The sequence below is a fragment of the Mixophyes fleayi genome, chromosome 2 (assembly GCF_038048845.1).
Source record: "Mixophyes fleayi isolate aMixFle1 chromosome 2, aMixFle1.hap1, whole genome shotgun sequence".
Classification (NCBI taxonomy): domain Eukaryota; kingdom Metazoa; phylum Chordata; class Amphibia; order Anura; family Limnodynastidae; genus Mixophyes; species Mixophyes fleayi.
In genome coordinates this window covers 57,592,127-57,604,569 of record NC_134403.1, presented here as the reverse complement: position 1 = coordinate 57,604,569, position 12,443 = coordinate 57,592,127, and the positions used below count along the sequence as shown (strand labels likewise).

The window sequence follows — 12,443 nt, the reverse complement described above, 5'->3', positions numbered from 1 at the left end:
GAGTAGTTTCATTTTCATATCAATACAGTAACATTTGCAATTAGTATTAGTTGTTTGTTATGCAACATATCTTCGGAAAGCCAACAGCCACAATATTTTTTGGGCGGATCGGAGGCTTTCCTTGCTAAGTGTAGTTAGGGCACAAAAGTGTGTTTAGTTTTGCACTGAGGTTGCAAACTGAGATAATCCAGGAAGGGATTATTTATATTACATGGTGGTGTTGGAGAGAGCATATATATAGAGAGCAGTGTTGAAGATATCATGTATGTAGCAGGAATCTTGGTCATACAGTTACATGTTATACAACATAGTGTATATTTCTTAGCAGTAACTTACCATCAATATGAGGCATAGTAACAGTAACTTTAATCAGGTTTGGATGGTCTGGGTCATCTGGTCCAGTATATCGCATCTTGGCAGAGAACGGTTCAGCTCCCACTACACCCGGCACTCTGGGTTGACAAAGACCTATAAAGTAAGAACCTTGTTTAGAAATACACTGTGACTATATTTAGTGATGCCGAGATGGCATGGGGGCCTTTGGCAATTATGGTGTGGGTGGATGAGGCTCCGGCCTTTCCACAGCTCAAGCTGAGCTGGATTATGGAAGTCGGAACGTAGTTGTGCAGAATAATAGCTTCCTATTGGCTCGTGTAATCACACACCCCAGCAAGAACCGAGACCAGAGGAAGGTCCTCAGCTCACTACATATGTAAGCTCAGGAAAATATAAGGATAAATATACAATACAGTGTTAGGGCTGCGGCTATCTGATAAGTTTTTAGAACTGGACTAGTAGAGATTTTCAACTATATCAGCTGCCTTTGTCATAAACCAAGATGTGTTGGGGGGTACTCAGATGCCCCCAGGACTTAACTCTATGGTAATAGAAACCTATTGGGATAACCACAGTGTAGGGTAACGAACCGGAATACTGGAGGCAGAAACCAGGGACCGTGGGTCCGTAGCAAGCAGGATATTCAATATACAAGCCGAAGGTCAGGGCAGGCAAACACGTAGAGTCCAGAGAACAGGCAAAAGGTCAAAGTGCACAGGCAAACAAGCAGGGTCCAGAAAACATGCAAGGTCACAACAGGGAATCTGGTCACAGATAGCAAGTATCCAAAATATGCAGCATACAGAATGCTATAACCGGCAGGGAGGCTGCCTTAAATACATTGATGGGCCAATCAGAAAAGAAAAGGCACTCAGCCTCAGAAGGCTGCTTAATTAATTAATTATTTCGTGCACGTGCCTGGCTGATTAACATGCCGGGATACGGCGTTATCTTAAAAAAGCATCCTGGCTGTTGCCCTGGTAACGGCCGGGACGGAGAAGGGGGAAGTGACGCAGCTGAGGAGAAAGCAGTGAGTCGTGGCGGCTCGGGGCACCGCCCCGGCTTGTGACATACAGGTATTGGTGTCATGGAAATATCCAAACTTCAATGTAGAATAACCTACTAGTGGTTTTGTTTGAATAATACAACATAATTTATGAAAGATTAATTCTAATTTAGACACATTACTGTTGAAAACTGAAGTGTATAATATAAATAAAATACAGGAACACAATATAGAAGACAGGAACATGAATGGTTCTTAAGTTATTAATGAATACAAATCTTGAAATGAATACTATTCCTTCTCCCCATAGATGCTCACCTTCTTCTCTGCTTATGGTCACAATTGGGCTCAGAAGTTCCAGACCTTCATGCCCCTCTGAGTTGACTGCACGTGCTGCACACTGCACCCGAGAGCCAGCATGGAAGTATATGGAATCCAGTGTTATCATTTTCGAAGATGTAAAGAACGTGTCAAAATCAACCTCCCTCATAGGACTGGTCACTCCATCCAGGCCCTTGGGTGCGCTGACAAGCCAGCGGTAGCGGGTCAATGTGTCATTAATGTTTTCACTGGTGCATATAGAGCCAGTTTTGTCGTAATCAGAATATTTAGGGTTACAAGCCTGTAAGAAAGGTAACATATCCAGAGATGTAGATGATGTAGAACATGGAAAAACAGATTATTCCAGGACTCTTGAAATGGTATATATCATACAGCCTTTACAAAAAGTGAGAACCCACTTTAAGGGGCATATTCAATTGTTGGCGTTACAGCCAAATTCAACGCGCCCCACGCACTATTACCGTCATTACGGTAATAGTGCTCGTAAATACCGGTATCACGGAACTTTTCTCGCTGGATTTCAGCTCGCAGCTCAGGGAGCTGCGAGCTGAAATCCGGCTTACTATTACCATAATAACAGTAATAGTTTTAACGCCACGGGCATATTCAACAATTGAATATGCCCCTAAGATTTAGCATACATAATTAATTAACAGAGCACTGCAACTTGTACTAATTCAGGCCTGACCAACCTGAGGCTCCCCAGGTGTTGTGGAACTACAAGCCCCAGCATGCTTTGTGAGCAGATATCCAGCCAATTAATGGTAAGGTATGCTGGGATTTGTAGTTTCACAACAGCTAGAGAGCCACAGGTTGGCCAGCCCTGCACTAAATCATAGCAACTAATCAAATATTTTCTCTTTTGCACTAGATTTAGCAGAAGCTAAATTGCTGAATCGCTGCAGTGGTTTAGTGCACATTTTGCACCTTGTGCAATGTTAGTGAATTACCCCTGCTGAGGTTCATTCAAAAAATGATTGAAACTGAACCGTGACACCAATGTATTTAACTTTGCAATGAACATTTCAGCCTTCTTCGGGCCAGAATACTGCAGAACCTGTCTACTGTCACTGTCCTTCCTGAAATACCACTATTATTAAGAAGGTTATGTCATCATCATCATTTATTTATATCAAAGAGAGAGGAAATAAAAGAACAGTTAAATAACTAAAGAAACGCAATAACCAGAATAATACTCCTAAAATAAATACGTTTCTGGACAGTCCATTTTTTTATTTATTTCATGGCAATATAAACAACTAATATTTTTTTCTATATATTATCTATGTTATCACAGTCACTTCACCAGTAAGGTTTCCCCAATCATAATATATGGAATTTTTCCTTTTCTAAAGATTATATTAAATGAGATCTATCATATAAATAATAATAATAATAATAATAATAATAATAATAATAATAATAATAATAATAATTAATAATAATACATTTACAATATAAAAATAAAGTGTTTAGTTTTTTTTGATAATTATCCAATATCACATGTGTACAATATGCATATATATATAAATTAGGTTTTGCTATGAAATCCTACCCTCTGCACAGACAACATTACTGGCAGTGAAATTCTGGAGAGATTGGGTTATACAATCTGTCCTGATAATCATGGTGAGTATACCGAGCATAGCATTTTATAGCAAAGTCTGATATATATACATATATATATATATATATAATTATTTTTATTTGCAATATTTAGTACATTGCTTTAATTACTATATCACCTTGCTTTTATTTTACAATGAACCTTCTTTAAAATTATGAAGTAAAGTAGCAGCAACATTTCTACATACATCCACTATTTCACTGCTGATCAAAGTAGAAGACAAAAGTAGTGGATCATTTGCTGTCCATTAATCTATTATACACAGAACTGACCGTAATGCAGGCCACAGGGTATCCAGCTATAGGATTGGGGTTGTCTTTAGCTCTTGAGGTGTCATCGTATAAGAAGAGAGAGACAACTTGCGGAACGGAGGGGAAGGTTACATCCGCCATGCTGTTCATTTCTTCAATGTACACAATGGCTTTAGACATCTACAATAGAAAATCTGCTATTAGGAAAACACAGACATAAAAACAGAGACCAAACACACCTGTCCATGTACTGTGCCTACGCTTCACGGATGGTGGAACACGGACCACAGAAATTTGGTGAAGACCGAAGCGGATTAGTGAACATGAGAATAAAAAAGTGTGAAAGTAGTGCAACAGGTGGTAAGTAAAAATCTATAAGGGGAAATACTCAAAACTCCTAATAAAAATAGAGGTTTCTACGTTTAGTATGTATAACAGAACTATAACAGGACAGGTCTCTACCGATCTTATTTACTAGTTACTCCTTTTGATGGTTGCCATCGATAGAGTTTGGTTACAGGTTCTTTACAATAGGAATCACTGAAACGTGCAGCCTGACAATTCACTAAAACCAGTTATATCTCTGAGTGTATTTCTGACTATGGATGATCGGAAAATGATGAAAGCCTATTATGCCTTTTACCAAGAAAATTATATTTCAACAATTAATGATTAACAGCCAGCTAAAATATTTTAAATGGATATAATCGAACACATTTTAAGCTACCCATCTTCCACCCCGCTACTAAGGCTGTTAGCAGTGATTGACATGTTGGGAGTTTGTGTCTCCTCGGGCTTTATATCCTTGTCATGGCATCTGGAAGGTCACATCAGGCACCATAGTTCACTGCCCCAATCCTACACTACTGACAAGAAATAGCCTCCCAGACACGAACTCCCAATCTGTCAATCATCAGCTTAGCAGGCACTGTGCAAAGCTACAACAGACTTACTATGAATCAATAAACGGAGTTAGACCTGAAAACAAATAAAAATAAAAAAGTGCTTTCTCTATTACCTGAATTTCTGCAACCATGTTTTCATCAGGTTTCAGGTGCACAGTAAACGCTTCTCTCATTTCTCTAGCTCCATCATAAAGTACTTCAATCTCCACCACATGCTGGGTTTCACCCTCCTTAAATTCAATTTCTGAAACATAAATGTAGATGTTGAACTAAAAGTACTTTTCACATTTTTTTGTCATAAAATAAAAAAAGTCCAAAATGGTTAAAATAACTAATACACACTGTCTAAAAGATTCTGCTGGTGAGGACCTGACTAAATGATAATAATCTATATACATTAACAGCAATGTCAATGTTAAGCATTTCCATTAAAATAGCATATGATAATTTTTAGGCTTAAACAAGGTAAGCCGATTTTAATGTAATATTTATTTTATTTAATATGATCAATAAAAGCTAATTTTATTTTATATATTTGGTAACCTACGCTTCAGCTGTTCAGTTTGGGAGATGATTAAACACAAGCTATGATCCTAAATTTGAATCAGTATTATTGGCCTGATTCATTAAGGATCTTAACTTGAGAAACTTCTTATTTCAGTCTCCTGGACAAAACCATGTTACAATGCAAGGGGTGCAAATTAGTATTTTGTTTTGCACATAAGTTAATTACTGACTGTTTTTTCATGTAGCACACAAATAACAACTTTTAATGTCAGTGTACAAATAAGCTATCAAGTATTTGTGTTCTACATGAAAAAACAGTCAGTATATAACTTATGTGCAAAACAGAATACTAATTTGCACCCCTTGCATTGTAACATGGTTTTGTCCAGGATACTGAATAAGAAGTTTCTTAAGTTAAGATCCTTAATAAATCAGGCCCATTATGTTTAAATATAGGGATATCCTTCAAAGAAATCCCTTCCTTTAAGAACTGAGAGAACTGATTTCACAAGGTCAACAGGCCATGTTTAGACAAGTTCCTACAGAAATAAATATTTAATTTTTCTCAAGACTTTGTCTATCATTTGAAAGTACGCATGTACTCTCTATTGGAGCTTAGGCTTTTCATTTTCATGAATTTCTTAACGTTTCTGAGAATTAGTGAGATATTGTAAAATAAAATATAAAAAGATCCAACTCTAAATTTAATTCAGGTCACTAAACAGACCAGCTCTGTTCTTAATTCTTTCACCCTGCATTCCAAGACTTTCTGTATATTCACTCGTTGCATCATGAGATCAATAAGTTCGTCATAGACAAATACCAGCATGTTGCTATGTGGGTGCGGTATTGATCTGAAGTCTATAAATGGAATGGAGTGTACCTTCAGACACTGGATTATAATCTTCTCCAGAGGTAGCAGAGCCGTCCTTTGTGTGCACACGGACAATGGAAACCTTTGATGTGTCTCCCAGACGAACAACTGGAATTTTTACAACAACGATTTGTCCGGGGTCCTTTGGCTCGTTCACACTAAACTTGGTGTCTCCAAACTTTATTATTGCCTCTGGAACATAGAAAAGTTTATGAGTTAACTTTATTAGGTATGAGCTGTGAGGTTGACGTTCAACGTTTTTTTTTATGAGGTTCTAAGAGTCTTACTGTCTGCATCATCTTTAATTTTTATTAAGGTCTCATTGAGTTCTCCAATGGAGGCTCCAAAGGGAGATTCACTTCTTGGAGTGCCAAGGACTAGTCGCAGCTCTTCCTCCTCTTCGTGGATGGAATCGTCCATCAGCACCAGAATGCAAGGACGCTCCGTCTCTCCTGTAAAAGCAATATGCAACTCCTTTTATTTACAGTAATGGTAAACTGCACAGATGCAAACTTAACAAGCATATACAGTATACAACAAAATAATAGTAAATTCAATAAATATAGCATAGATAAACGATAACAGCACATTTCTCCCGACCTCCAATAAATTTTACATTTTAAAAAACATACCCGTGACTAATGCACAACTGCATATTAAACTGATATCTGAGAAGGCTGCTTATAACTAAACATGTTACAATTACTGCGTGTTACAACTGCATAGTTTCTTGTAGATTCACCTTTTTACATGACTGCATGAAGCCATCTTCTCTGCAGCTTTAAATATTCATTAGCATTAATTAAGAGTGCACTTCATCATCATCATCATCAGCAGCAGCATTTATTTATATAGCGTCACTAATTCTGCAGCGCCGTACAGAGAACTCATTCATATCAGTCCCTGCCCCATTGGAGCTTACAGTCTAAATTCCCGAACACACACACACAGAGAGAGAGAGAGAGAGACTAGGGTCAATTTTGATAGCAGCCAATTAACCTACCAGTATGTTTTTGGAGTGTGGGAGGAAACCAGAGCACCCGGAGGAAACCCACGCAAACACGGGGAGAACATACAAACTCCACACAGATAAGGCCATGGTCGGGAATTGAACTCATGACCCCAGTGCTGTGAGGCAGAATTGCTAACCACCGTGCAGCCCACTTGCCCATATACTGGCAGAAGCATATTTAGTTTGTATGTGTTTTATAACAACTGTACATTGCAATTAGGCTTCATCTCGGGCTGCACTAGTGTTACAGTTTTCAAAATTGCATAACAGATGCTCTGTAAGCGGCACACTTTTTGCAGTATACAAATGTGATAACATTATGATTTACTACTTATTGCTATTATTTTACTGCTGTCTTCTGCTGGGGAGAAAAATATATCAATGCTGATGTACTCTAATTGTGAGTTTTAGGTTTCCGCTGACATCTCAGAGAAGTTTAACAAGATAACAGTCTGATTCTCTCACTACAATAAAACATGGCAGCTGATTACTTTGTTACAACAATGTTGCTGCACTCTACACAATGTTAACCCTCGCTGCAGGGAAAATCGTCAGCTTAAATGTTGTTTTTCAACCCAAATACAGAAGGAATATCATTATTATTATTATAATAATAATAATAATAATAATAATAATAATAGTAATACAGATTATCTTGTCATTTGAGGAATATGAGTAGAAAATTATTGGATATTCATTTTATGTTTGCAAAATAGTAAAATACTAGTTACATAATTTGAATAAATCCTTTAGAATAGGTTCTTTAACAGCTTGATTCTGGGGAACAATAAAGAAACTTGACATGAAAAGCAAACATGGAAAATACCTGGAAGGAATGTGATGATTGAACTATCCGTGTTTGGTCTTTCTTCAAAGTCCATCATCACCTGTGCAGACCCCTGGCGAGTATAACAACGGACTGTAGACTTGTAACTGACATCCCCACTCCTGTACACCATGGCTGTGATCTTACCATCCTTTTCAAAGCCCATGTACATGGGTTCTCTGAACTGCACCTTTGGCACTGTGAACAATAACAACTTTTAAATGAGATCAATGCTACAGACAAATGTATGACATCATCAAGTGTGCAAGATCACTTCCACTGAGCCACCCAATGTGTAATATCTGAATTCAAGCCTGAAAACGATGTATTCATAAGAAATACAGAACATTCATGAATAGTTTTACGCAAAGCGATTTTGCAAACACAGTTACCCTACCCAATCAAGCTTGGCATTTCATTATTAGTGCTTGGAATACAGTAAGACAGGGACCATGGTCATCCAGAACTGACACTGGTATCTCATTCCGGGTCTCTGGTGGGCTGACACTGTTATATGGTCAGTGTACTTAACCATAAGCCATTGATTTGAAGAAATATTAGAAAACATATTTTTATTTCGATATCTACCACTGATTATTGAAATAACATTTTACAATCAAGTTCCCAACAAATGGCTGTCAAAAGAGAAGATGTGCACATTTCTGTAAGACTATGAGTTATTTAGGAAAGTACAAAATATGCCCCGCCTGCATTGCAAATGACATCTGCATCTGTCTGTGTATGACTGCGCCCCACATTAAGAGGTGCGTCCACGTGAAAGTCATAGCGCCTGCAGAGGCGAACATGTTGCACTATGTGAACAGAGGCTACGAGTATCGGGGCACCCTAGCTGAGTGTGGGCTAGGCCTAACAAGGCACATAGTGAGACAAGATACCAATCAGATTCTAGATATCATTTTATAGTACATTCTAGAAAACGATAGCTAAAATTTAATTAACCTCTTGCACATTCCAGCTCATTCATAACTCTCATGATTAATTGAGCACATTAAACAAAGCAGTATTTTTTAGGGGAAATATAGAAAGTAAAATTTATGAAGGTGATACAAAAGTGATGGCCGGCTGGACTAGACTGATTCTAATCTTTCAAACATGCTAATTTCCAGTGGGAGTCACCATCCCGGAGAATAGGAGATTGGTTTTCCCAATGTGGGAATGTTGGTCCGTGAGGTGAACAAATAGTTGCATTTGTGCTAAATCAATAGCTGAAATTACCTTTCATACCCTGAAACTTGTATAATATCTCTTTCCTATTGAACTCATTCAACAGGATACCAATAATCCATTGAGCATTACGCATAAAGGGCAGCTTACATGGGTGCTACTAAATAACATCTTACAAGTTGGCCAACAGCAATATGATATTAATAGAAATGTCACTTACAGTCAGAGACGGTGTCATTGATAAATATTGTAGCTTTGCTTGGCTCCCCGAGGACAGCACTCATAGGCATACGCAACACTAGTTCAAACTTCTCTATTCCCTCCAGCACCGGCAGTCCTAAGTCATCCAGAATGACCACACGGAAGGTCTGCATGTTGACGCCAGGTGCGAAGTCTAGATTCCGACTGATCCCTACGTAGTCAATGCCAGCTAGGAAAACACATGCATTTGTATCAGTTTGTTTCTGACAATAGTACAGTACAATATTTTAATATATTTGCATTTTAATTAACACATTAATACCACATTTATATATCTATTACCAAACCCTTAAATTCAATATATCTTTACAAAAGGGTTTATCCTCTAAGTGACCTTGAAAACAGGTTTAAATGTTAATTTTGTGTTGTACATTTGATCATAGCAGATAACAGGTACTGACTGTGATTCAATAGAACGTCACACAATAGAAATACCTGATGACCTAAGGGAAAATATATTTTGTTTAAATGATTTCTGCAAGCATTAAACAGACTCTCTATGTAAAATGATTTTTGTGCCACCAATGTATTCATCCCAATTTGGCGATCTAGGGAAGCCCTTGTACAGTATGCATCAGGTGGCTCACATACTGCAGTGATATAATTGCTATATAGTAACTGCTTGCTGTTTGAAAATGCATTTGATGTCCCACCTCACTATTTTTTTAAAGAACAGAATCCCTTTTAAGCGAACTTAACTCAAAATCATATTTCGCCCCTGAACCACGACCCCCACCACCACCACCCTCAAAGAAGCAGAATCGTGAGTGACCCAAGCTCAAGGCTACAGTACAGCAATTTAAACATGCTTGGAATAGACATAAGAATATCATCATCATCACCATTTATTTATATAGCGCCACTAATTCCTCAGCGCTATTTAAATTCCGCAGCGATCTATGTCCTGCTCTACTCACCAATGGCTGACACTGGTTCCGTCTTCTGCGACCGCACTGTCACAGTGGCAGTTTTCGATAGATCGGTACCAGTCCTCCATACACGTACTTCAATGTATCCCGCACTTTCATCGACGTACAGTTCCACATCTCCAAAGTAGAAAGCAGGTTCTGAGAAATTAAAATATTATATATACATCAGTATGCTTATAACATTGGAGAGATTGAATCGTTTTAGAAACAAATGATAAAGACACTGGAAAGTAAATACAGTGTAAATAACATTTCATAAAAGTTCTATTACTGTATATGGAGATACTCTGAACATTCCTTCAATAATATATATTAAATGTCGCAAACGGGTGAAATCAAAAAGTAAACGTAAAAAACTATTGATATTTTTTGTGGTTTAAAATTAATCAATAACCTTCCAAAACAATCAAATATAAATACTAATTGATTCTTATCAGAAAAACATATAGGGGCCGATGCTGAAGGTTAACACATTTACGTTAAATCTGATCACTAAAAAAGCGCAATTGTGTACATATGCAAAGTTGCAAAAAACTCTGCTGCTTTTCATGTACAAAAATAACCTTCCTATAATATGCATACAAAATTCTATAACATATGCATGAGCAATGCAAATAAGCACTTATCAGCTTCAGAGGAGAATCTGCAGTCAGCCAATCAGAAGTGATTAGTTAGTGCTGGCAATCGTCATCGTCATCAGCGTATATTTGCACCCACAACTGATGCAGCTTTGACAGACATATATGTTTCTCTGTTTGGATCTGCCACTGTTTCAATTGCGTGCCCTAGGAGTACTCGGCTTACTCTAGAACGCCCCATTCCATCCCCCCTCTCCAATCACTAGTTCACTAGTGGGCTTAGTGTTAGAGTCAGCAAATCTGCATACATGCATAAGCATGCGGCTTGTTATCTTTGCATGTGCAGAAACAATTTGCATATTTTGTCCAACACAGCATCAGCCTCAATATCTGCACATTTGGTGAACAAGGGTGAAAACAAGAGAATTCTCAATATACAGATTGAAAACATAGAATTGGTGTATTGTACATTCTTGGGGATTTTCAGGGTACTTTATTTGAGAAAAATTTGGGATCAATTTAAGTATTTAGATTTAACCCTTCCAATTTGTACTTTCACTTTTGATGTTCTAATCGACTGTTAGAGTTTACCTGCGTGGTAGGCAACATGATACATTGAGTGGATTCACGTGTGGCTCCAGGAACATCAATAGAACCACGCGTGACCTTTTCTGTGAGGAGCTGGACTGAGAATTGTCTATTGAAGCTGAACTCCTTATGGCTGCAGTATACCATCTTTCACTCACAGAACGAATCAGGGCACCAGTTCAATATATTCACACAAGAGGCATTGCTAGGCCCAAACATAAGGGCCAGCGTGACAATCACAATCCTTGGAACATTTATCTATGATTTAAGTAATTTCCTTTTTTTTATTAGTGTAATTTCCAATTTGACATAGTTCGGAATGGTTGTCTAAAAATGGTGTCTGTGGCGGCCCTTCTCCAAGCTAGTAACGTTTCTGCTTCACACAGCGTAAGATGCAGTGTACTCCATGACTGGTTGGTCATACTGGTCTTTAGGCATGAAGATATCAGTATCCAGTAATGGACAATACTTCTCAGGGCTGCCAGCTGTCAATAACTGGTCTACAATTATTGGGCACATCTGTATATGAAGCAGCATCTATATATGACTTTTGGAAAAAAAACATATACAAGTCATGAAGAATTAAAGGTAAATAGAGACTATTCAACGTTTCTTGCAGTTTTCATAGGCAAACCGAGGGGGGTTTCCTGGTGCCTAGAACCCCTCCCCCCCAGCCTGGGGTACTGTATGCATGAGGTGGCTGGACCCTGCCCCAGAACCAGCCACTTTGCAGCTTGTGTGCAGATCGTTTCTGTCTGCACTGTTCACAGCCATCTCTCCCCAACAAGTATTGAAAGCAGTAAGAACAGGTAGGAGAGAGCAGGACAGTCTGTCAACTGTCACACTGAGTCAGTACTTTGTCCTGACTGTAGGGACAGTTGGGAGGTATGTCCCGCTTCACACGGCTCTGCTCGAAAAGGGAGAGCTGTGTGCCCCTAACAGTAGTGCAGGCAGCATTGTCCATGTATATGATGGGTATAGGAAGAGTTGGAGTGCAGCTAAGCGCTGTCTAAAATTATAGCCACACCCTGAAACATACTGGCCACGTCCACTGGCGGTGTGGCATGGAAACCCCTCTCTACAAATCCTGCGTTTGCCCCTGCTTTTAATTTATTTCCTTCATTCCTGCTCTATCAACGTTCAACTGCTTCTATTAGTTCATGCCAGTTTTAGAGAGTATTCATATATAAATATAGTATATTACCTGAAAACACTT

At 38.4% G+C, this 12,443-nt stretch overlaps 1 protein-coding gene across 1 annotated transcript in view; it reads right to left on the bottom strand.

The window, feature by feature from the left end:
- Window positions 1-12,443, bottom strand: part of FREM2 (FRAS1 related extracellular matrix 2) — a 176,312-nt gene that overhangs the window by 43,567 nt on the left and 120,302 nt on the right. The window contains exons 7-15 of the mRNA XM_075199037.1: window positions 10,050-10,199; window positions 9,092-9,301; window positions 7,687-7,884; window positions 6,136-6,300; window positions 5,858-6,040; window positions 4,581-4,711; window positions 3,584-3,742; window positions 1,661-1,964; window positions 337-468 (exon numbers count right to left, since the gene is read on the bottom strand). Coding sequence (XP_075055138.1) covers window positions 337-468; window positions 1,661-1,964; window positions 3,584-3,742; window positions 4,581-4,711; window positions 5,858-6,040; window positions 6,136-6,300; window positions 7,687-7,884; window positions 9,092-9,301; window positions 10,050-10,199 — 1,632 coding nt within the window. The remainder of the gene's footprint in view (window positions 1-336; window positions 469-1,660; window positions 1,965-3,583; window positions 3,743-4,580; window positions 4,712-5,857; window positions 6,041-6,135; window positions 6,301-7,686; window positions 7,885-9,091; window positions 9,302-10,049; window positions 10,200-12,443) is intronic.